General features: G+C 43.3%; 1 protein-coding gene across 1 annotated transcript in view; it reads right to left on the bottom strand.

Moving 5' to 3' along the window:
• Positions 1-16479, bottom strand: part of TRIM71 (tripartite motif containing 71) — an 83441-nt gene extending 66962 nt beyond the window's left edge. The window contains exon 1 of the mRNA XM_054017065.1: positions 15601-16479. Coding sequence (XP_053873040.1) covers positions 15601-16479 — 879 coding nt within the window. The remainder of the gene's footprint in view (positions 1-15600) is intronic.
• Positions 16480-26982: the final 10503 nt, after the last annotated feature.

Here is a 26982-nt window from a genome sequence, read left to right as displayed (position 1 = left end):
TATGGGTGGGAGGGTCCTGAACATTTCCCAGTGGGATCTGGAGGGGGTCTATAATCCTCCTCAAGAGCTTCTGGCATGTCTATAATCATCTGGGGGAGAGGAGAGACTGATGCCACCGCCTCATGTGAAAATGAAGATGCTATCAGTGAATCTGACAATACCAACTGTTCCTGTTAAGCAACAGGGGGCTGAGACGCCTCCCTTGGAGGTGATCTCTGGAAGACAGTGCCCAGGATCCTCAGTCTGGGTCCCAAATGCATAGATTCCATGGGCCCACATATGGCTAGGGGGCATATAAGGGAACAGATACAGGCCCCAGCAAGGTACCATTGATCCCTAACCCCATAGTATGGGTCATAGTAGGACTTCCAGAGCCTCCTGGAGGCCTCTTTCTGAGCTGAGGTCTTGTGTTTGGGCCGGGGGGGGGGGGGGGGGGAGATAGCTGGGGTAAAGGAGAGAGGGAACATGCACGGTGTGTGTACACACAGCCTAGTGCAATGAAGACCTGGTCCACGACTGAAGCTTCTAATATACTCAGCAAATCTTTCCAGTCATTTTCTCAAGCAAGGAGATGACACAGAAGTAACAAAGTACTCAGTAAAGATCAAGTAGAGCAGGGGTCCCCAACGTGGTGCCCGCGGGCACCATGGTGCCCACCTACTGGCTGCCGGACAAGCAGCCACCGAAATGCCGCTGAGAAGCAGCAATGTCAAGAAGCGCTACCGCCAAAATGCCACCGAATGTTGCCGCTTCACGGTGGCATTTCAGCGGCTGCTTGTCCGGCATCCATGGTCCTCGGCAGCTAGTCGTCCGGCGTCCGCCCCACAGAAAAGATTGGGGACCACTGAAGTAGACCTTCTGCTGATTTCTGATCCCATAAAGTAATATGCCTCCCCACTGGAAAAAAAAAAAAAATGCTGACAGAAAAATGGAAGCTATGGCTCCTTTGTCCAAAAAGGATTTCAGAATAGTTGAGTCATTTAATCCCTTCTCCTGGCCTACGGAACTAGGTTTCAATTTGTGGGATGGGGAGAAGAGGTGAACGAGAGGAAGGAAACTATAGTTTGGTACCTTTAAGTTTTATTTTATATAGTAATCAAAGCAAGCAAAATGTTTTCTTGCTCAGACACATTGGTCAGTTAATTTCAGCTTCCTGTCCGAATCCTGCACTTTATCTTTTTTTCCCCACCCAGTCTTCCAACTTTGCAAGTTTAGCAGAGATTCCCTTAGCCTTAGTTCTGCAGTTGCTCCCTTTGCTCCCCATTGGGTAAATGTAACAGGGGATAACTGGTTAGGAAAATTAGGCCAGTCAAGAAGAACATAACAGCCATGCTGGGTCAGACCAAAGGCCCATCCAGCCCAGTATCCTGTCTACCGACAGTGACCAATGCCAGGTGTCCCAGAGGGAGTGAACCTAACAGGTAATGATCAAGTGATCTCTCTCCTGCCATCCATCTCCACCCTCTGACAAACAGAGGCTAGGGACACCATTCCTTACCCATCCTGGCTAATAGCCATTAATGGACTTCACCTCCATGAATTTATCCAGTTCTCTTTTAAACCCTGTTATAGTCCTAGCCTTCACAACCTCCTCGGGCAAGGAGTTCAACAGGTTGACTGTGTGCTGGGTAAAGAACTTCCTTTTATTTGTTTTAAACCTGCTGCCCATTAATTTCATTTGGTGGCCCCTACTTCTTATATTATGGGAACAAGTAAATAACTTTTCCTTATTCACTTTCTCCACACCACTCATGATTTTATATAGCTCTATCATAACCCCCTTAGTCTCCTCTTTTCCAAACTGAAAAATCCTAGAAAAGACGCAATCAAAGGGTTACATCATAGATTTAAACACGGACACTAGTTTTTACAAAATGAAGCTTTTCGTGAGTAACTATATTTGACTTGGAGATGCCAGAGTTAAATGTAGGTTCTCAAGAAATTTATTGTTTACTATGTCTTAGGTCTTGGTTCTAACTGTGTTGCTCTGTATAAGTATGGGCTTGAAGCAACAGCTGGAATCACATTTGTAATGAAATAAAGCTAGAAAGCAGTTTTGACACCCTGAATGACCTCCAAATCAAACAGACTATAACAAACAGAAGGGTCCATTTAATACAATGCAGTATGCAATTACCCTGCCACATGCAAGATTAATGAACAGAATTGTGATATGAAAACAAGGATATTCATTAGTCTAATTGTTTAAGCCTAGTTCAAAGTGTAATACATTTTTCATTTTGATGGCAACATTAAGCTTATTTTATTATATATACATACACACACGGTTCCCCCTTTCTTACACCAAAAAGATATACAACTCTAAGTGTGGCTTTATCAAGGAACATAAAGTCAGAATACCAGTACATATTGTGAGCAATCTGACATCTCACATCACTGGCCATTATGGACATGACACAATGATGAAAGAATAGATAGTGTAAGAAGAGTCTTTGGAACCAGTCCAAACCCTTGTGTACAGCATGTTGCTGCAAACTTAAGTGGCCAACCACAAAGTATTATTTAGGTTGCACATGTTGAACTCACCAATATGCAGCCAATGCCACAAGGTCCATAGCAAGATGAACAATGGGTCTATGTTCATTGTAATTATCCTGCCACAGAATAATAAGCAGAATCTATCTCATCAGAAGCGCTCATTTATAAAATTAAGCTTTCTAGCCCAAGAACATAACTTTCAGACTGTGACTGCTGCTATCCCATCTGCTCACGTCTACAAATTACCTCTTGGAATATTGTTTTAGTCCTAGCCTACTCCCATTCATTTTAACTCTGAAGTCTAATGAGGACAATATAAAATGTCAGCACCAGTAATTATCTGACTGCTAAGCATTTTATCAGACATACAGCCAATGTTCTTTACCTTTTTTCAGACTAACAGAATCTGTGAGGGATAGTAGTGGGTGGCTGATCGTTGCCAATGGTTGCTAGAATAAGGAACTAGGAGTTCAACCTCCAAAAGATTTCAAGTCACCTCTGCCCACAAGGAAGGAAGGTAGATGAATTCCTTCTCCAGCGAGATTAATAGTTTTTCCTGGTTAAGCCTCATCTAAAGATTCTCAACTCAAGAATTTTCTACAAACATGTCTTTATCTTATTTTACATGTTCTGCTGACTGAACTTTCTCTCAAGCAGTCTATTTCGTTTCAGACTACTTATCATTTGGGGAACAAATAGCCAGATTTTCAAAGGTATTTTAGATGCCTAAAGAGGCAGATGGGATTTTCAGAAGCACCTACAAGTATAACTCAGATTGGCGTGAGGCACTTCTTAAAAGTCCCACTATGCACTTATCCATATCTTTAGTCACCTAAATATCTTTGAAAATTCTGACTCAACGTTACTACACCCAGCTGTTTGGCATGTATGGAGAGGGAAGACCAACGTCATCACTCCTAAAGTAAGCCCTGTAATGGATACAGTTTGAAGATGAAATATTACTCATTTTAGTAGATAATGACAATTAACACCTAAGAGACCTGAGTGAAGCCTTCGCCAAGCAAGTGAGCTTGCCTGCAGCCATTCATCACCACCTCTCTCTCTACTGAGGTTATGTCTACACTGCAATAAAAAAATAAAAAATAAAAACCTGCGGCTGACCCATGCCAGATGACTCAGACTGCAGGGGTGTCTGTTTGCAGTGTAGGCTTCTGTTCTCAGGCTCCCACTTTGCGAGGTCCTAGAACCTGGGCTCCAGCCTGAACCCAGATGTCTACACTGCAATTAAAGAGCCCCACAGCCCGACTTCCACGAGCCTGAGTCAGCTGGCAAGGGCCTGCCGCAGGTGTCTAATTGCAGTGTAGAAATACCTTAAGAGTCTCTGTACAGTCCCTGAAAAGGAAACCAGTAGCTTATGAGTCAGGAGAAAGAAAAGCCACCACAGACAGCCAATTCATACAAGTGCACATAGGAGCATCGAAGATGGAGAACAGAATAGATGACCTGAATTTCTAACAAAGTAGATATATTCTGCTTCTTCTTAGTGAAGGTTTGTCAATAGCCACCACCTTTGAACTTCAATGGCTTTGCCACATGGGCAAACAGTTACTACAAAGAAAAGCAAAAACAGTCAAGTATTAGGACACTTGTAATCATTCCTATTTTAAATTAGATTGGTGCCAACCTTGGACTAAGGCAGTTTGAAGGCTCTCATGGTTTCAGTAATTATTTTGCATGGTTCCCTGTAGTTACTGCTGTTTTCAGACTGATTCCTTACTATCAGAGGCAGCATCCATGCCTGGCTCCAACAGAACTTCTTTGGCTCTGCTCAACGGTTTGTGTTACATGGCCTCCCAAGAGTTTATGGTCTCAGAGACATTGTTTTTATTGCATTTGTGACACCAAACCCCTTGCACTTTTGTCACATTGCAGTTAGTTTCCAATAAATGTGTCAACAAATCTGGTATCTGCTATTTGTTTGCCTTTGTATTCAGTTTTTGTGCTTTGGTATTTTTTTAGTTAGGTGCACTTCAGTTTTCACTGCTTGCCAATACTCTAATTTGAGAGGCACAATTTTCATCAGCTCAACAATGCCCATTGCTCTCTTGAGTTGCATCAGGGTCGCATCCATTTGTGGTTTAAATTTTGGCCTGGTTATCAGTTGCAACAAATAATTTAGCTTCCATTTCGTTCATCTATTCCCACAATTTAGCTCTATTACATTGAGCTTTACTACACATCTATGATCTAACTTGCCAGACGGTTTCTTGTAAAAAGCAGTGTCTTTCCCAAGTGACATCCTTGATTCTTCTCTAATTTCTTTGCAATAACATTTGCTCTCAAGAAAAGCTTGGAAGCATTGGCATGGGGGAAAAAGAGAGAGCAAACCCACCTACCCAACAAGACACTCCACTGCACATGCTTTTCCCTCTGGGAAGAGATGAGAGAACAAACACCACATGACAAATGTGTAGTCATGTTGCTTAATTCACTACTGAAAGCTCAGAGGCTACAGTGATGAGTAGAGCCCCACCAAATTCATGGCTCTGTTTGGTCAATTTCATGGTCATAAGATTTTAAAAATTCATAAATTTCATGATTTCAGATATCTAAATCTGAAATTTCATGGTGCTGTAGTTGTAGGGATCCTGACCCAAAAAGGAGTTGCGGTGGGGTTCGCAAGGTTATTGGGGGGGGGGGGGGGGGGGGGGAAGGGAAGAGAGAATAGAGTTGTGGTAATGCTACCCTTACTTCTGCACTGCTGCTGGAAGCAGCGGTGCATTCAGAGCTGGGCAGCCGGAGAGCAGCAGCTGCTGGCCAGGAACCCAGCTCTGAAGGCAGAGCCGCCACCAGCAGCAGCACAGAAGTAAGGATGGCATAGTATGGTATTGCCACCCTTACTTCTGCACTGCTGCCTGCAGAGCTGGGCCCTCAGTCGCCACTCTATGGCCCTCCAGCTCTAAAGGCAGCAGCACAGAAGTAAGGGTGACATGGTTTGGTATTGCCACCATTACATCGGAGTTGCTGCTGGCATGGCACTGCCTTCATAGCTAGTCACCCAGCCAACAGCCACCACTCTCCAACCCTCTCCCCCCCCCCCCAGCTCTGAAGGCAGTGCAGAAGCAAGGGTGGCAATACCGCAATCCCCCTAAAATAACTTTGTGACGCCCCTGCAACTCCCTTGTGTGTCAGGACCACCAATCTGGTAAATGCTGGTCTCCCCCGTGAAATCTGTACAGTATAAGGTTAAAGCACACAAAAGACCAGATTTCACAGTCCATGACACATTTTTCATGGCCGTGAATTTGGTAGGGCCCTAGCAATGAGCATATTAAAAAAGTCGATATAGAATAGTTTCCTTCCACAGTGAGGGATTCAAGTGGCTTCATTTGCTCTATTATTTGTAAGCATATCATTTACTTCCAGTACCACGTAAAATTTGCAACACAGATGTGCTAGAAGGTCTTTATCTTGACACCCTGCACCCAGTTACCTGACATGACATGGATCAAGATCACAAAAGATTATTAAGCTTGTCCCATGACAGAGACCAATACTGACTAGTCCAATGGCTACTCATAATCCATCCATACTACTAAACAGAATCATACTGTAAGAAAACAATATTACCAGGTCCCTTGACATGATAGGTTGTATTATGTAGTCATAATTTACGTTTCAGAGACAAATAAGTGGTTCTCTAGTGCAGCATATTCTAAAGATTGCTTGGGTGACGGGGTGTTTAATATATATTTATTTTCAGGAATTTTAAAGCTACTTTCTAGGGGGAATTGTGAAGCTTTGTAGCTATAATTAACTCGCATAATAGTGTGAGATAGTCAAAAACGAAAAACTAAATAGAAGGGGTAAAAGTCTACCTGCATCAGCCTGCCATCCTAGGCAAAAATCCCAAGACAATTTCTTTGTGCATTCAAGAGCAGGGGTGAAAAAACCCTGTAACAGTTCCTGCAGTTCATCAGCATGTGTGTGCATTGTTTTTGAAAAGAGATAAGCAATGGATCTGGTAGGAAAGCAGTAACAGTAGGCTTGGAAGGATTACATATTTTTTAATTGATACACATCAATTTCACTGTACACACAAACGGACAAAAACACACACTTCCACCAATAATAAACAGAAATGTAGACAAAAAAGGAAAAATGCTGCTTCAGAACTTAGTCAAAATCCAGTGATGTAGACTTTTGAATTAGGCTGGTTCGAAATGGACTAGTGAATGAATAGTAAAACAGGTATGATTTGTTGAGTTTAGGATATTTACTTTGTAAATTTTGGCCATGTGATGTTGACAATTTGCATTATAATGATGTATGAAGCTTTAACTTTTTGAATCTCAATGTCTATCATTAAATTGTCTGTCCCCTCCATAATTTCCTGAAACTGAATTTGAGAGAAAAAAAAAATTAAATTGCTTAAGAATAAGCCTCTATTATCCATCAAAATAATAAAAATCTAATACTGTCAAGTCTACATAATAGCAACATAGCAAGCCATTTGAAGATCATATACTCTTGACATTATGGAGGCTAGGAAAAAAAGTGTTTTTTAAATTTATTTAATTCAAGTTAAATTTGAAACAACTTAGCACCTAGTATAGGCATAGTTTAACATAAGCTAGCTGGTGTAGTATGTCCTAGGGGGAGCCAAAGTTACACCACACAACCAGCTGGCACAATTTTAAAAGGTGTTAAGCTGTTAATGTAGCAGATGTAGGTACATTTGAGTTTTCTAGTTATGTATGAAAACAGCCTTTAAAAAGGTAAACTGTAATGCAATACAAGATCTAACTGCTACAGCAAAAAAAAAAAAAACAAAAACTAACCCCCACAAAATCCACAGTTCTGACATCTCTTAATTTCTCTTTTGAAGAGAAGAAAAACAATTGTAAGAAAGGCATCTGAACTCAGATTTTAATGTTAAACAGTACTGAATCAGACAGGAGTTCTCAGTGTTGATATTAATGTTGCCAACTCTTGCCAATTTATTATGAGTCACACAGCAGGAGCCTGCAGCAGCAGCTCTAGCGAAGATGCAAGAAGTTCCTTTGCTCCTGTGATTTTTCAGAGTTGGTTTGAAAACAGGGGTGCACAGCTGTGGGCAAGAGACCCTGTGAAGGACCAGACCGGTCCTTGCCACTGCCCTGCCTTCATCCCTATGTAAGGAGCAGAGGGTCATGGCAGCAGGAGAAAGGGAGCTGTGGGAGGGCCCAGGGAAACAAGAATAATAAAATTACACCTAGCTACTTGCAGTTATGATTTCATTTTATTTTAAAACATTCGATTTGTCATTGTATAACTGATCAAACCTATAAAAAGTAGAATATTTAAAAAACATTTAAAAAAATCTCAATGTATTTGTAAAAACAAAGATTCTAAATAATTAATATTGTATTAAAAACGGCTTGCACGGTCATGCCACACTGAGGGCCAGACAGTAGATGGCCCCTTACATCTTACCCATGTACGCATCAGTCTTGATGTCACCATGCATTGTCCATCTAGCGCAGGATTTGTACTGCAAGCCATCAGTTTTGATGTGTGTGGTAAATATATAGTGTTGCCAACTCTTGCAATTTGTCTGCAAGCAACAGGATTTCAGAAGGTGCGGGAGCTGGTCTCCCCATGACAAGAGACGCTCCAACCCCCTCGTGAAATTCAGCCCTGCTCGAAGCTGGCAGTCTCTCCCCTTGCTCATTCTTTGCTCCCTCTTGGGAGAGCAAACCAGCAGCTCAGCATAGCTCCACTCCCTCTTCCCCTACTTGGAGAAACACAGGCAGGACAGTCAGGGCCGGCTTTAGGCCGATTCCCCGGAATCGGGCCCCGCGCCTTAGGCAACCTTTTAATTTTTCTTACTCACCCAGAGGCGGTCCGCTGTGGGTCTTCGGCGGCATTTCAGTGGCGGGAGGGTCCTTCAGTGCCGCAGAAGACCCAGAGTGGACCCCCCACCACCGAAGTGCCGCCGAAGACCCGGACCGCCGCCGGGTATTCAAATCAGGCCCCGCAGGTCCTAAAGCCGGCCCTGAGGAAGTGCCTCTCCGCCTCCCCTTCTGCACCTGAAGAACCCTAAGAGGAGCAGCGATGAGGCTGGGGGCTGAGAGAGAAGGGGGGACAGGATTAATTGCTGCGGAGGGAATGGGCAGATGTGGGGGTGAAAGCTCCTGCAGCAGGGCCAAAAAACCACCTTTCCCAATGGTCTTCTCCCAAGTGTAACACTAACTCTCTCACATACACACAACAGAATTTAAAAAAAAATTCAAGAGACAAAGAAAATTATATTGTGGATTTTTTTAAACAAAACAAAGGGGGAGGGGGGGAAATCGGACTCATGATTTTTGATCTCTATACACCAATGAGCAGCTTGTACATGCACACAATATGCATATCTTCACTGTGTTTTTCGTGTAATCTATTACATACTCAGCAATTTGTAGTTTAGTCTGCATACAATTTCTAGCCAGTGTTGCCAACTTCTAAAAGAGACAGACTTGGTCTTTTTTTAAAGAAAAACAAAACAAACAATCACCCACCCACAAAAAAGCACTTATATAAACAGTTTCAGGGACTTTGTGTTTCTCCAAGTTTTGTTTCAGTGGAAACGGTCTGAAGTCATGCTAAATTAGGCAAATAAAGTAGTGATATCAGAATTTACTGGACACCAGAATAATAAGATTTCCAGTTTGTTTAGCCAAAAATGCTGAGAATTACAGTAGGAATGTTTGGGCAAAGACTGTATGGTGCTTGTTACCATAACAAGGAAATCAAACTGGCCATGTTAAAAAACAACAAAAAACACATACTAGTAACAAGTAAGAATCTCAGTGTGATGAAGCACGAAAAGAGGAAAAATTACAGGTTTAAAACAAAAACAATGAGGAGCATGCATCTGATGAAGTGGGATTTTTACCCACGAAAGCTTATGCCCAAATAAATCTGTTAGTCTTTTAGGTGCCATCGGACTCCTCGTTGTTTTTGTGGATACAGACTAACATGGCTACCCCTCTGATGTTTAAAATACAAGATTCATTTGAAGTCACTGTATGTTAGATATGAAAAGTTTGGGACCAGAGAAACTTCTGGAAGAATCAGCAAGCAACACAGCAGTCCAATACATACCCATCTAATCCTCAGAAACAGAAGATTCTTTCACTGTAATATCAGAGCACTGTTCTGCAACGAGTAAAATTTGTGCATCATGTTACAAAAGTTGGACGGCTGAAGATATTTACCTCTACACTTGTAAAATGAAGAGGGTTAGCACTGCTCTAAACATGTGCACTGGGAGGAGAGAGAATAGGCTACATAGTGTCCTGGTTTAGTATTCTTCTAAATTAAAGTATTTATTGAGCAACAAACAAAAATTTGCCCCTAGTGGACTACAATCATGTTATGTCGACTATTTCTGTTCAGGACTAAGGGCATGTCTACACAGGAAGACAAGCCAAATTAACTCCAGGTGTGAATTTAAGGGGGCGGGGGGGGCGGGAGGGAGAGGCGCGGTTCAGTTGCAAATTTAAAATAGGATCTTCTGATAAACAAAAGAAAAATGGTGTGGTTTTTTTTAAACTGTTTAAGGCACCTGTGTCATCGAAGAGCCAACATTGCAAAGACCTTGACTACACTAGGCTTCCCCCTCTCCCTCCCAGCCCCATTTTCAAATGGAGCTGAGCCAGTGAGAGCAACAAAGCCAGTAATAATGGGGACACTAATGTAGATGGCTCCTGGCAATTGATAGTATTGCCTCTACACTAACCCGCCTATCGTTACCAGCAACAAAACTGAACTCGTGGTAGTAGTGATTGAAAATTTTGTGCATGAAACAAAAAAAAAAACCCTGTAGACACCCTTTAAGAGTGAGGTGTGGTTACCACTTGATTTTGTGCTTCATGAGAATGGTTTAAGTGACAATTAGTTAGCCCTCTGCAAATACCAGGAGACAGAGAGCTCAAGCATAGCCGAGGTGCAGAACTAACAACTGTCAATTATGTAGGGAAAAAAAATTAAAAAGGTCACTTAAATAGCAGGCCAACTAAGGAATATCAGCTGGGCTCACTTGATAGAGTTATCATTGGGACCCAAACCCTGAACCCCACAATGCCTTTTAAAAAGTTACTTCCTGAAGTAGAGCCATGTTTAATAAGGATGCATCTGTGTGCAGCGCTTAGCATTACAATAATGCCCAAAACTACTATAGCTAAGAAATTCTTCAAATTTGATATTGTCAACAAACCCAGACACTAAATTTTGCTTAATATCGGGTTTTTACATAGCACCTTTCAGCCACAAATCTCAAGGCACTTTACAAAGTACATTAAGCTCCTATGTGAACACTTTATTCTGAAAGAAAGTGGTTTTAGTTCACTTGTGAATTAAGCTAAACAAAGGCCACTTTACTTTTGAATGAGGGCATCCACCCAGGGATTTGATGCACTTTAATTCACACCTGTAGTCAATTTGACTTAAGTTCACATCTAGACAAGCCCTTAGTCCTGAACAGAAATAAAGTCTACATAAACAAGATTAAAACCCAGTTTGCTTCATTTTTCCTAAGTACAACATTATCACATTAAAACATTCAAGAAAATGGGGCTCTAAGCAATTTTCAGTGTTCAATAAAGTCTCATTGAATTGTCAATAACTACAGCCCCTACCAAAAATCACAGTCCATTTTGGTCAATTTCACGATCATAGGATTTTTAAAATAGTAAATTTCATAATTTCAGCTATTTAAATCTGAAATTTCATGGTGTTGTAATTATAGGGGTCCGGACGCAAAAGGGAACTGTGTGGTGGTCACAAGCGTAGTGGGGGAAGGGGGTGTTGCAGTACTGTTACCCTTATTTCTGTGCTAGCGGCGGCACTGCCTTCAGAGCAGGGCGCAGAAGAAAGAATGACATGGTATAATATTGCCACCCTTACACTTCTGCGCTGCTGCCTGCAGTGCAGGGCCCTCAGTCAGCAGCCACCACCCTCTAGCTGTTGCGCTACCTTCAGAGCGGAGAAGTACAGATGGCAATACCATGACACCTCCCCCCTCCCCACCAAAATAACCTTGCAATCCCCCTGCAATGCCCTTTTGGGTGAGGTCCCCCAATTTGAGAAACACTGGTCTCCCCCGTGAAATCTGTATAGTACAAGACAAAAACCACACAAGACCAGATTTCACAGTCCATGATGCATTTTCCATGGCCATAAGTTTGGTAGGGCCCTATCAATAACTTTGTATAGAAATAGTCATAGTACACAACACAGCTGTGTAGTCTTCTGTGCATCAACAGCATAGAGCAGAACAAAACCCAACTTATCTAAGGAGACCCTCCCAAACAGACCACAAGAAACTTCAAGTATCTACAGTAAAAGGCTGAATGACTATGTTGATCTTGTTGTAACTTTAACTTCCAGTCCCAAGGACCCTGGGTACTTCAATTCTGAAACTGTGAACATGTAACTATCCATAATACTGACCTCTATCCTAGCTCTAATGCATGTGTACTTAATGTGTTTTAAAACCACTGTTAGAGCAAGAAGATTCCAAAGTGAGGCTGCCACTCTAGCCTTCCTTTGGAGTTTCCTGTCTTTTGTTAGTTACATCATTAGATGCTACCAAAAGTAAAAACCCTCATTTAACAATGCATTTTGTTAACAAGATGACAATTCTCACCGTTTCTCAGCCACTCTTCCCCATGCAGTATAGTTTTGCTACCATAAATTTTTAGTTCTTTGTCAGTTATGTTTCTGTAGAATGATTACAAGGTTTCTTCCAGAGGATGGTCTTTGAAAATACTAAGTACTTATTATTCATTTATCAGACACCACATGTGCACCAGTTAATATACCACCACGACACTATCTAGCTAATCAATTAGTTGTTCAATAATGAAATGCTACAAATATATTACTAATTTCATAGATTCATTTACATTACAGCTTCGAATGTAGGAATATGAAACATTTGACATTTTACAAAGTCAGAGTGAAGTTTTATAGAAGAGGATGACCATCACAGGAGGAGCTCTGTTGCTCATGTAATAAACTTCTAAAAGTACCCCATAAAAACATTTTTATGTAGAAAAGACATACATCTAAAATAAAAATAAAAATGCAAGATGGCTTACTCCTCCCTTGGAATTTAACCAAGTGGGAGCTCGAGCTCCTGAACTGCCCTTAGCTTGTTGCTGGAGAGTATGGAGCACTCACTTTGGAAGCTGTAACACCACTCTTCTCATAGTCATACTGCATGTGGCTGTGCTTTCGTAGGAAATTGTGACAAAGAACTTTAAGAACACTTAAAAGAGTGAATGAATTTCACTACAGTTATTATCACACATCCAATAAGTCTGGTCTAAACTAAAGCACTATGGGCCACTTTTTAAAGGAAGGAAATTATCTAGCCCTTAATGCTGAACAAGTATTGTTTCAAATGGTAATCATCGGCTACCCCATTCTGGATTTTACACTGATAGTTATTTAGGACATCCACTAGTAGGCACAGAGAAATTTTGCAAGCACTACAGGAGGTCCAAGTGCTAATGAGGAGATTTTTGCATTTCCTCTCATTGGCCCTCCCCCCTTCTCCAAAACATGCTTTTCTAAACACTCATTCTATTAAATTTAAATGTTCTGTTCTTTGCTCCTCTGACAACCTTATAAAAAAAACTGGAACTAGAGAACAAATCAGTTACAATTACATTGGCATAAACTCTAGTAGCCTAGCTGTCCCTACTAAATAGAACTAACACTTCCTAACGCATCCAGTTTTTCAACCAATTGAAAAGATATTTATTCAGCAGCGTCCATGGAATTTTTCTGCACTCATTCAGTCTTCAGGCAGGGATCTTATCTCCAAAAGTAGTACAGAATCAACACAAAAATAACTAGAAGGGAGTAAATCATCCTGAACAATGAAGTTAATGGAAAATTCCACTGAGGCATCATGCTAAGCTCCAAAGAGGGAAGGGAAAGAGAGGAGTGCCATTTTCCAGTTTTAAATTAAGTCAGTCCAAGCTGACACATTGGTACTATTTTAGAACAGGCATAGACATTTCAGCTGCATGTTGAAAATGTTTGTTTTCACGAGGAACGCCTTTAAGAAAATATAGCCACCAAAAATTATTATTATACAAGGAGATATTATTTTAAAAAAGATTAGACTAGATTAAGCAAGAGTTTGGCAATATCAAACTCCTATCTCCTTTGTATTATAAAAATATGGCTATAATCTTAACCAGGAGTATGTAGACAAGTATTAATACATTTGCCAAAACTGATTACTTCCTTTGAAAGTTTGTTTTTCCCTACTGCATCACATTCTCTTCTCCCAACACCTTTTAATGGTTTTCTGCTTCTATGGTGGAGTATTCATAGTCTTGCTAATGCAACATCAATATCTCGGAGACAAGTCTGTCATCTTTACTGTTAAGTATCCATTTGGATGGTGTTAAGTCTTAACAGTAAGCAATCTTACTCCTGGAGTTAGTCAAGTTTACTGTATTTATCTAAATATTCTCTGCATTCCAACAAATCTCTCCAGATTTTTAAAAATACAGTTCTACATGCTATTTGATTTTTAAACTTTTTTTTGGAGGGGGTAGGGGGGCGGAAGTGTATGATTCCCCATCCCTTCAAGCCAGCTTACCATGTATTTCAAAAATTTGACCAGCTATAAACTTGAGATTCAGGGACTCTTTAAGACTCTGTTTCTAATTTCACTATATGTGCTTTCAAGTTTTAGGGGAAATCCATTACCCAAACTATTTAAGCCTATAAAAGCAGTTTGTGCTGTGGAAAGCATACATTCTCCACCCCCCATTCTCAACCACCCCTCTCCTCCACAAAAAAGTAAATGAGACAAGGTGGGTGAGAGACCAACAGAAGTTGGCCCAATAAAACTCTCTCACTCACCTTGTCTCTCTAATATCCTGGGACCCACAGGGCTACAACACCACTGCATAATTAAAAGCAAAAAAGCTACCTCACAGGTCTGACCAGAAGGCAGATTCACAATCATACTCTTTGCCTATATGTACTAATTTCCCCACCACAAAAACAAAAATTTTAAACATGCACCATCTTTTGAAGTAAGCAATGGGACCCAATGACAACTTTTAACCTACTTTTAGGTTAGCAAAAATAGATGTTTGATCCCTAAAGTCAATACTTCTTCCTCTGAAATATTTATAATTTACAATACCAAGTGAACTGTTAAGAACATTGGTGGGTCTTCTAGCGGCTCAGATGAAACGATAAACGTTTATAGATAGTGCTCTTAAACAAATTAAACAAAAAAAACTGAAACCACACTCATGGGGACTAGGAACAATGAGCCCATCTCCAACTGAAACCAAATAGAAGTGGAAGAAGGTTTAGAAGTCCTCTCTTCCCCGCCCTTTGATTAAGGCAGGAGGGTGCAGTTGAGGTGGGAAGCCTCCCATACAGGACAGTCTAAAGCAAACCAGCACATTCTCGCTGCCAGCCAGTAAACACGTTTCTGGGAAAGAACTTAAAGCTCATCCGGCTTTCAGGCCCATTCGGAAGTGCTTGATCTGAACGCAAATATCCTCTCCCCGTTTACCGTAGCCAGCGTTACACACGAGACACTCAGTTGTTACACTGATGTTTCTGATGGGAAAATGAAGACACTCTAACCAGCTCCCCCACCCCCTGGAATATTTCCGACTAGGTTTCCAAGGGCTAACAGGGACAGCTAGCCGAAGGGAAAGGAATCAAGAGGACCCGCGGGCTGGTGGGAACAGAGTCCAGGCAAGAGCCGAGTAGCAGCTGGCTGCCCTCTGCGGGTGCAGGCGGAGGGAACCTGGAGCCCCAGAAGGGCTAAGGGACTCCATGGCCCCCGCCGGGAAGAGCTGGGAGAAGGGGCCCGAGGCAGAAGGGCGAGCGGGCAGCTCGGCGCAGGCGGCCGGCGCACACTTGAGCCCGGCGTTCCCGGGGGGGTTCTAAGGCGGCTCAGTCGGGGGAGCGCGGACAGCTCCACGAGAGACCGGAGGGGGACGGGGCGCGCGGGAAGGGGCAGCCCCGGGGGAGTGAAATCCCGCGGACTCCAGCCCAGCGCTGCCAAAGGCGCCGGAGCCGCCGGGGGGGGGGGGAGAGGGGGGCGCGCGCGAGGCTCACCTCGTCGTCGTGGTGCTGGCAGTAGCTGGCCCGGTCCGGGAAGACGGAGGCGAGGATGCTGTAGGGCGCGGCGGGGTAGGGCTGGCCGAGGGCGAGCTGGGCAGCCGGCCCGGGAGCGGCAGCGGCGGCGGAGCCGGGCGCCCCGCCGAAGCGCTCGATGAAATGGTCCTTGGTGAGGCGGACGCGCTGGTGCGCCCGCACGCAGTTGTCGCACAGGTGCTCCTGGCAGTCCAGGCAGCGCGAGCTGGCCGCGTTGCCCTCGTCGCAGGAGCTGCAGCGGGGCTCGCCCTGCCGGCTGTGCGGCCGCCGGAGCAGCAGTGAGGCCGAGCCGCCCCCGCCGGAGGAGGACGGGGACGGGGCGATCGCAGAGGCGGCGGCGGGGGACGAGCCGCTGCCGGCCGAGCGGTGCTGCTGCTGCTGCTGCTGGCGGGGGTGGTGGTGCCGGTTGTTGCTGCTGCTGCTGCCGCCGCCTCCCCCTCCCCGGCCGTTGTTCTTCTGCTCCTCGGCGGCGGCGGCCGCCACCACCACCACGTCCAGCAGGTTGCTGAGGAGGAAGTTGGAGGAGGGCAGCGCGTCCATGCCCGAGGGCTCCGAGATCACCACCTTCTGGTCGCAGATGGGGCAGCGCAGCTTGAGCGCGTCCCCCGCGGCCGGGTGCTGGCGCTGCGCCTCCAGGCACTGGCGGCAGAAGGCGTGCAGGCAGGGCAGGACGTGCAGGCGGCGGGACGGGGCGCAGGACGAGCCGCCCGCCGAGGAGGAGTTGGAGGTCTGCGAGGAGGAGGAGGAGGTGGAGGAGTTGGAGGAGATGGGAGCCGGCGAGCCGCACATCTCCTTGCACAGCGGGCATAGCTGGAAGTCCGCCTCGGGAAACGAAGCCATTTGCAAGCGGCCTGGCTGCGGGGGGAGGGGGGCACGAGCCGCGGCGTGCAAGCGCCTCAGCAGTAGGGACTCATGGAGAAACCGGATTGCAAATCGCTTGGCATCGATTATTAGTCGGTGTCTGCAGGGAGCCGGATCCTCGGAGCGCCTCGCCCCTGGGGGAGGTGGGGGGCGCTGGGTGCGGTTGTCCCGTTCGCTGGTGGCCAATGGAGTCTGCCTTCCCTACCCGTACTTAGCTTCCGATCCCGGTCCGCATTGGACAAATTGTATCGATTTCCCAAAACTAGTCACTGGCTGACACAGAGTCTGCCTCTTTCCCCCGGGGTCGGCACTTCTACAACGTGGTTGGTGACTATGTTCTTCTTCAAGTGCATGGGCGCCACTCCTGTGACCCCCCCCCCCCAAATCCAGCGTGAACTGGACCTAGCGCTGCGGGAGGTTCGGCTCCGATTTCCTCAGCAGCCGGAGAATAGCGCCGGGGGGTCTGCGGGGCAAGCCCCCCTCTGACCCCGAGGGGCTGCTGGGCGGCGAGGCAAAGGGCTTCCAAGTTAGCTCCTCTGGGGGGGGGGGGGAGAAGGGAGAAGAGGAAGGAGAGAAATATTTTGTTTGTTTTCCCCTTTTTGCGGCTCAGTCCAGCTCTAGGAGAGGCAGAGACACTGAAACACAGTGGCCAAGCAGACTCCTCCGGCTCCAGCCCTCCCCCGCCGACGCCTGCTCCACCACCGCATGACTGGGGGATGGGGATGGAGGGCGGTGTTGGTGCCGGACCCCCCCCGGGAGACACTCAGGCTGGCGGGATGCAATAAAGAGAGACACCCAACACTGCAGCGAGCAGGGGGTCGCTTCGGTGCTCCTCGGTCCTGGTGGGCGCGTTCTCCCCAGCCCTGGATCGCTCTGAACCGCTGCCCGCACGCCCTCCTGGGCTGGCTCCGCTCCCGCTTCGGGTCAGCCCCAGACCGGCTCGCTCCAGCACGCGGTCTCCCCTCTAGACTCGCAGCCCGGGCAGGCTCGGGGTGGCTCGCACACGCTGTAGCAGCAGCGGTAGCCGCCGGGTAGAGCAGCAGCGGCAGGTCCCCGCCGGCCGCCCTGAATTATTCATGGGGGGTGTATTATATTCGCTTGCACAAATTGGAGCCGCTGTGCAATGCTATCCGAGAGTCCCACGCTCACCCCCCTCGTCCTCTCCGGTTCTCGCTCGCTCGCCTGAGCCTCTGCAACGACTGGGATCACATTTCCTTTGTCATCTCGCCTCTTCGTGTAGTGTTTTATTAAGAAACAAAAGTAAAAAAAAAAAAAGCGCTTCCCCCGCAATTTGCACAACCAAATCCACTAGCGATTGGCACCGGGTTTGAATTAGCAACAGCGGCAGCAATAGCAATTACTCACTCAGCAGCAGCAGAATCCCAAGTGATACAGATAATGTTGGATTCCAGCAGAGCCATCGCACGGGGGGGATGGGGGAAAATGGGTGGCTTCTCCCCTTCCCCTCTTTGTGGCGGTGGGGGCTTGGGGTGGTTGCTTTCTCCTCAGGTTGTGTTTGAGAGCATGGCTTTTGCAGGGGCTCCGGGCAGCTCGTGGTCTGGGTACGCGCCCTCTCCTTTTCCCTCTCTCTGGACGCCTGTTATTGAAACTGATCAGAGTTCGGAATCCTTTTAATCTCCAAAGGAGCGAACTCACTTCCGCCTGAGCTCTGAGGGGGTGGTTAGGGGGAGGGGGGTTTAAAGGCAAACAGGAAACATTAACCCTCTTACTAGTGCTGGCTTTTCTGTGCTGCCTCTTTCCCTAGCAGCCGTGGATTCCTGAATCTTCTAGTAATTCAGCTTTTTAAGACTGCGAGGGCTGCTTATAGTATTTTAAGGCTTATATTGCGTTGTCTGTCCGTCTTTATATTAATTAGTTCTATAACTGTTAGATACGTTTATGTGTACTAATTATGATTATTTTATTTTGTCTTTTATACGTGTAATCATGTGATTCTCATTGTAAAGAAGGAGCGACTTGATGTTAAAAGCTATGGAGAGGACAATTATACAACTTTATTATTATTAATTATTATCTAATTAAAAATATAGTTCTAAGCCTTAAGTCACTCAGTTTAAATAACCCCTTTTGTTATGTCCTGGACAACTATTTATTGACTAAACCCCATACCTATGATCCAGTTTAAAATTAAAACAACAAGAAATCCTGTATCAAAATGTAAGGGGTGGGTGAAAGGATTCTAGGATTAGTATTTAAGAGCTCTTTAAGAAGATAAGTAAATACACAAAACTAGCCTTAATGTAATATGAAGATTGCACCAAAAAAATTAAATAAAGATTTAGTGTTTTAACCAAGCTCTCAAAAGGCAGGAAATTCCAAGAGGAAAAGTTGCTGCTTCACTGTTAACTCAGCTAGATTGCTTGAACTGTGTATATATGGTGTGCTTTAATGCACCATACATGAAAAGATACATGATGTTTTACAAATAATAAGGGAAACAAAATACTGAAGAGAGATTTTAAAAAATGAAAATGAGGTAGGGTTAGAGTTAGAAATGAGCTACAAAGCCAAAACGGGTACAAATATATAAATTAAAATATTAGGAAAGTGCTGAAACTGTCAAATCTGGACATAAACAGGGTATGAAACAAACAGTTAAAAGGCAAAAGCTAATAAAATAAATGAGCAAAATAGGAAAAAGAAAAACAGGGTAAACAGATTGTATATCATTCCTCCTCCTCCTCTTTTAGCTCTGTCCTGCAAATATTTATGCACATGCTTTCCTTTAGTGCCAAAAAGTAAGCACATGTTTAAGTATTTGGAGAACAGGGGCTTTACTCTGTATGGTCCTGGATGCTGCAAAGAGATTTGCAAATGAGGACCCTTTCCCTTGCACAGCCACATTGACAAGAGTGGGACTCCCTGAGAACATAAAAGTCCACACATATAGATCAGACTATGGGAATGGGCTATAAAGTTAATGGGACTGCTCACATGCATTAATGTATGTATAGGCAGGAATGTTTACACTATAGGATCATGGCCCTAGATTGTAATATCTTCAGGACAGGGATTTGTCATATTTATAAAGGACCACTTCCTGATGCTATACACATTTATACTACATATACAAATGTCCAAGGTGGTTGAGTTAATACTGCAGAAGACATCCATTTTGCATTTAATTTCCTCATTTTGTTGTTGGTTTTGTTTCACCCAAAGGAATAAAAGGAAAAACATTGAGCTATCAATTGTGTACAGGTTAAACACACTACAGGCTTGACCAGGAGAGATTACAAAATCATTGTGCCACAGTCAAACCTCTGTTATCTGAAGTCTGGTTGACCAGAATTCTGTTATCTGAAAGTCAGTTGTCTCCCTCAAAATTTGAACAAGCTTAGGTCTACTGGACCAGCAGAGGACTCTACTACTGGGGAGCTTGTTCTGTTTAATATAGAGCTAGTTGACTGATTCATACTGCAAGGTGCACTGGCTCACCGAACAGCTAACACTTGCTAACATGGTCACTTGGTTGCTCAGATAAGAGCTTCCTCAGTGGATCTTGTCAGCTTCTTCATTCAGAAATAGTCATCTAATCAGACAGAATTTCCAAGGTGGACTATTTCCATGTACCCATGCTTTGCATGTTGACACTATTTGGCTTTTTCAGCTAACAAACTTGAACAAAGAATTTTGCCCCTCCATGCTCCAAGTGCCTCTAATAGGGTCCCAGTGTTACACACACAGTCTGTAAACTCCTCAGCACTTACAAGATCCACTGCATTTGTGCTAAACCTTTTAAGCCTTACAGCACACTGTTTCTTCCTGTTTCAGCAACGGAGCTTGTAAACTGCTGTAAACAATTAGCTCTCTACAGTGTTTCTTATGCCACAATCATCACCTTCAGAGCTGAACACCTACAATTTTTTAAAAATTAAAATTGTATCTCCCCCTCACCCTTTAAAGATCAGAGCAAGTTGCTTGTTTTGATTAAGAGTGGGTTTTTATTTTGAGTACCAAAAAAATATTGAAGTAATGCTAAACTTAGTTTTGCATTTAGTTCTAAAAGTGGTGAGATCCACACTCCAGTATTAGCTAACTGATCATTCATATACACCTCATCTATCTTTAACTGCACAGTTAATAGCTTAATGGGTTTTTCTGCTGAATATGCTTGCCCCCACATTTTTGAATCAGCAACATTTTGTTACGTTAAAAAACATTTCCTCCCCCTAATGTGTTAAATCATCTACTGTTCACTAAAACCCTCATCTTGCAAAAGTGGATGTAATAGTCTAAAGGTGATGACTGCATCTTAAGAACCTCCACTTTCATGGGTAGAAAGCAGGATTGGAAACATTTTTCTATTAATTTTTTAATGGGCAGGTAATTAAAATTTGCTTATGAAAATTGTCCTAATTTTCAGACCATAGTCTCATTCTCTTCTGTAAGCTAAAACGAAATATTGATGCTTCTGTGTTTGTCTAAAGATATTTCTCTGCATTCTGCTAATTCTCTTTTAGACTATTGTGCCAGTGTTTCTTTTTTTTTTTTCCTTCCTTTTAATGTTTGACTCACACTTGGTCTTAAAATTTTATTTTGTCCTGACTTAAATATAAATTAAAACATCATTACCAATGCTAGTTTGAGACCATAAGTTAGAATTGAGACTATGTAATAATTTATTTTGAATTAAAGTACAAATTCTAATACCTAAACAATATTAGAGTTAATGTCAGATATAGATTTCCAACTGAATGGACAATAGCACTTGTCTAGTCCTCCATTCGTGCTGTCTCCCTGTGCTCATAACTGTGTCTATGAATGTTTTGTTCCGTTCCCTCTTCAAACCGGTGGAGAATAGCATGATGGGGCTGGAAAGCAACTGCACTTGAGCTATTCACTAGAATCTGCATCACATCTTGGAGTATGCTTTTACCAATATATGTGGAGGCTTGTTTTGATTAATGTCATCAGGGAAAGCCCATGTTCTAACACTGCAGTGTTACAGGGCAATTATTATTGTATTCTAATACATCCTGAAAGGCAGATTACCTGCTGGTTAAAAGCTTTTGTAAACATGAATGTGCACTGTAATTTGCCGTGGATTTGGTGGCATTTAACTGTAATTTTAGAGACAACCACTGATATAGGGAGCTCTCCTTTTCCTCCTCCTTCAACACCTATGTAAAGCAGTCCAGCTGATTGTTAATTTGTACACTGCCATACTGGACCAATTCTTATTTTAGTAAGAAGACAGGATATAAAGTCAAAGCACTGAAACCATGTGAATGGTAATTGCTGTAGCCTGGGGAATCTGATCTCTATATTGACAGCTTCAAGCATACTGATTGTTGGTTTTGATTGGTTTTGTTTTTGTTTTTTGCTTCTCTACCTCCAAAGACCCAGAAATGTTTACCCCTTCATATTATCTATCCCTGGAGATAAGATTGTAGACATAAAAGGCAGGCTTGCCTTTCACTGCTTTGAGTTCTAGTATAATAGTTTCTAGCTTTTGCAAAGCCTCACGCAAGACAAGATCCTCTCCTAGTGAATAAGTCCATCATGAAACACAATGTGCCCACAAACCTGCCTGTCTTGATCTCCTTAAGAATGCCCCTGACTCACTATTACAAATAAGTGACAGACAAATCATAGCTTTTTATCATTTCCTTCAGTGCTATAACAACCAAATATACTTGGTGGTTAAATCCAAAATATCTGTTTCCAAAGGCCTCAGCAAGAGCTCAAAGTTGGCATCATCTTTTGGGATTTAAATAATAAAATTTGACACCATATTTCAAAATTAACTCTAAACAGGGATAATATTTTTGAGATCCAAAACAGCAAGCGTATGGTTGTGGCAGATACTTTTAATGATATCGTGCACTGTATCTTGTTTCTGCTTGGCTTGCACACTATTTGAACAACTGATAGTCCCAGCTGCACCATCTAAATCCAGCCAAACCAATTCTGGCTTGAGCTCTTTCTGGCTTGATCCTCACAACTGCTAAAGCGACCCCAGATTCCAAGTTTACTGTGTCAGCTAAGAAAGTACAAGATTTCTCCACCTGTACACTGACTCTTGCTCAGCTACATATCCATCCATGAGCAAGTACAGTAATAAATCCAACTTTCTCTATATTTCTCTGTGATACTTCCCTAAGTGACTTTCCAGTTACCTTTATAAGATCCAGTGGATCCTGATTTAGGGGGCACATAAATGGCAAGTGCTGCCTACATAACATCTCCTAAATCTGCAGGAGCTGTCTACTCAGCATGATTTAGCCAAGTCCCTAAGACTCTATGGTGGATTTAGTGGGCTTTGGGATCTGTGGGAAAGATCTAGGCAACAACCTGGGAAAGAGGAATGGATGAAGACGCAGAGCCTTCCTCCCACACCGAGTCTATGGAACTTTTGTGGAGGGTAAGTTAGCATATCCACCTTCCCCCTCTGCACCCTTCAGGGGCCAGCAGGGAGCCTGTTTCAGAATGACAAGTTTCAGAGTAACAGCCGTGTTAGTCTGTATCCGCAAAAAGAAGAACGGGAGTACTTGTGGCACCTTAGAGACTAACAAATTTATTAGAGCATAAGCTTTCGTGGACTACAGCCCACTTCTTCGGATGCATATAGAATGGAACATATATTGAGGAGATATATATACACACATACAGAGAGCATAAACGGGTGGTAAGACAACTCCCACCTGTCCACGCTCTCTGCATGTGTGTATACACATCTCCCCAACACATGTTCCACTCTACATGCATCCGAAGAAGCGGGCTGCAGTCCACGAAAGCCCATGCTCCAATAAACCTGCTAGTCTCCAAGGTGCCACAAGTACTCCCGTTCTTCTTTTTGCGGATACAGACTAACACGGCTGTTACTCTGAAACCTGTCAAGAACGGGAGTACTTGTGGCACCTTGGAGACTAGCAGGTTTATTGGAGCATGGGCTTTCGTGGACTGCAGCCCGCTTCTTCGGATGCATGTAGAGTGGAACATGTGTTGGGGAGATGTGTATACACACATGCAGAGAGCGTGGACAGGTGGGAGTTGTCTTACCACCCGTTTATGCTCTCTGTATGTGTGTATATATATATCTCCTCAATATATGTTCCATTCTATATGCATCCGAAGAAGTGGGCTGTAGTCCACGAAAGCTTATGCTCTAATAAATTTGTTAGTCTCTAAGGTGCCACAAGTACTCCTGTTCTTCTTGTTTCAGAATGGCTCCTGTATAAGTCATACGGACTTGGCAGAGAGGGGCCAGTCCAGAGACACGGGGACTTCATCCAGGTGGCTGATGTCTCTGTCCCTTAAAATCAACTGGCTTTAGTGATTAATCCTCCCTCTCCTCACTTCCATGGAGAGTCAAACTTTGCTCCCGTCAAGAACATGTAGGGAATTTAATGAGAAGAATCTCAGTTTCCTGTCTCCTACAAGTGAACAGCCTGCATTTTTGTGTGTTCTAAAGGGCTCATTGGGCTGTAATTTCTGAGTCACCTAGAGCACCTTTTTCAAACATGAAAACAACATTGGCCACCCTCCAGCTCTGCTACTACTGTGTGTATGGGGGTGGAGGGGGGGAGGAGAGAATCTGGGAGAGAGAGAAAATACAGATTTTTTTAATGCTTCAGAAAGTCCCTCAGAACTGTCAACTGAGTGCCATCCAGTACGGATAATGTATTGTAATTTAAGTATTGTGTAATTCACAAGGACTTCTATCCCCAGATATCTCTAACACTGAGTGCATTTCTGTTGTCACAATTTCCTCTTATACAACCTCACTAATACTTACTATGTACCTGTGATCAAACTGAGCATCCTGTTAAATTGAACACCTGCACTGGCTTTAATCCCAGGTGACTGCACTGTAGCCATTACCCCTCCAAATTATGCTCAAAGCTAGGAGCTGGGAACTCCTTAAATTCTAATCCTGGGCAAATCACTTAATCCACCACAGTTTTCAAATGTGGGTGCCTAGAGGTAAGTATGGCTAAATTAAGATCTAGATTCCTAAATAAGTGGCCTGGTTTTCAGATACCAACTGCTCACAGTCCCACTGACTAGATGCCATTCATAATGTATAAAATGCATACAAAAATGCCACTAGATTAATATTTAAAAGCTTCCAAGCCCATCCCCAAATAAACTTTGCCCCCTTCATATCACTCCTCCCTGCTCAACAAACATCACATTCACCCCAAATAGGATCTCTCCCTCTATGTCAATCAACCCACATTTCAGTTCACTTCAGGAAAAGACTGGGAGAACAGATAGGCCTTGTAACATACCATGAAAGTCAAGAAATCCAGGCTTTTGGCAGGCAGCAGGTGAGAGCAGGTTCCAGCACTGAGGGCTTATAATTGAAAATGTATTGCTGCCAGCCCCCTGCTGTTTAAAGTGCATGGGGAGGGGAGCAGAGGTGGCTATCAACTGAAGCACTCCAGGAGATTGCAGCTGCTATGGTATCCCACTTAGGGATTGCACAGTTAACTCAAGTTATAACTCAAATGTTGCCACTAACTCCTCTCCTATTCTCACACACAAATCCTTAACTTGAGTGTGGTGGTGCTTTAAACTCAAGTTGGCTGTTAAATCAGGGGTTATGGGCTAAAGCAGTGATTTAATACAACTCATCAGCTGCCAACATATCCACACACCACAGTGTAAATCCAGACTAGTTCCACTAAGTACTGCTACTCCTCCAATGCCTTCCCATTGTTCCCCCTGTGTGCCTAGACTAATTCTCCCACAATGCACTGTGAAAGAATTCAGTGCAGATCAGCTTACTGATGTGCCTCTAGTGCCACACGGGGGTGAGGGTGGATGCAGCAACCTGAGTGTTATTTCTAGGCTTGAAGAATTTGATTTTTTTTTTTTTTTTTTACATAATGTTGATAGATATCTATATTTATTTTCAAGCATTTGTTTCAATTTTTATCAATTTAGATTTTCAGTTGCACAAAATTGGATTGTAAGTCATTTTTATTTTATCTATTTAAATTTTCACAGTTGCAGGAAATCATGAGAGGAGAGTTAGACAATAATTTAATGAAAGTAGATGTTGATTCAAAGATGGAAAGCTTTATAACCATTAAAACACAAGTTGTCAGCATCACATATCAAAATATACAAAGTAAATGTCTTTAAGAAAAATTTTAATAAGTTCTAAATTTCAATTATTGTTCCACACCTAGTTATTTCACAGTGCAGCTGCTTACGTTTGAGGTAGGCCAACTTGAGAGGAGTAACTTGAATGTAGAGTGAGATAAATTAACTCTGCAGTAAAGATATACTCTTAGAGGTATAGTCTGAGATAATCAGGTCCAAAAGCATTTAAAGATTTATAGGTCAAAAACACCACCTTAATCTTTAACTGGAAACTAACTGGAAGCCAGTGCAGTCTAGTGCACATAAATGTAACATGCTCCTTAAGTGAAATACTGTTTAATAAATAGAGAGCCACATATTGCGTTAACTGAAGTTTCTCAGAAGTCTTCCCGTGTAATCTTATAGTAGGCTCCTGTAGAAAAAGGGGACTGGGAGAAGCTTTTGCAAGGTTGGTCTTGTAGAGTTTCCTCCAGATTCCTCCTTTGGGAAGGGAATGGGATGAAGTATTTACACACATGCAAGATGCAAGGGGTTCCACCCCGAGTCCCAGGGATCTCCAGAGGTTTTCTGGAGATACAGGGTGATCTATGTAGAGGCCCTTGCTGTCAGTCCTCCTCCTGGCCCCTGATTCAGTTCCCTGACAGTTTGAGTCCAAAGGAGCCATGTTGCAAGGCAATCCTGCTCAGGCAGTGTCCCCTCAATACTACTTTTCCTGAGTGGGCAGCATGTTTTCCCTTTATGACAGAGGTATTTCAAAAGGAATCGTATTACTCAAGTACAATACAAAACTCTTTTTGCATGCCCCAGAGGATGGCATGTATGATTTCCAAAACATAAGGGCCAGATCCTCAATGGGTATAAATTGGTGTAGCTCCCTTGAAGTGAATGATTTGGCCCAGGTTTTAAGTACCTATGTGTACACTTGTTCTTAGGGAAGATATTAAACATCTGTTTCTTGTGTTTTTAATTTCTGTGTATAGAAATGAAAACAGGAATAGTGGTATAAAATCATTCCATATTCCTATTCTGAAACACCTTGATTGAGCCTGGCCTGGGAGATATAACTAGGCTATTTGAAAAAACAAAGGGAAACTTTCTGAAAATGTAGGGGGCTGTAGGTATAGATTTCAGGTGCGAGAACATCAAAGAAAGACAGTGCTTCCCCATTCAAGCAAACTTTAAAACTACTGATCCAGGACATCAGCTATCTGGTCACAGCTGCAAGTTCAATCTGGGGAAATTATAACTGATTGTCTACATCATTTACAAAGAAGAATATAGCCTTTCCTTTTAAAGGAAAAACAAACAAATTTATCTGCTGGCGTGCTATAGATTCTTTTAAATAAAATAGGTACAAACCAAGAGAGAGCTGGGGTTATGTTAAATCTGACAGACTCTTTTATT

This window comes from Malaclemys terrapin, chromosome 2 (assembly GCF_027887155.1).
Source record: "Malaclemys terrapin pileata isolate rMalTer1 chromosome 2, rMalTer1.hap1, whole genome shotgun sequence".
NCBI lineage: Eukaryota > Metazoa > Chordata > Testudines > Emydidae > Malaclemys > Malaclemys terrapin.
The sequence above is the reverse complement of the archived record's forward strand: the minus strand, read 5'-3'. Positions and strand labels throughout refer to the sequence as shown.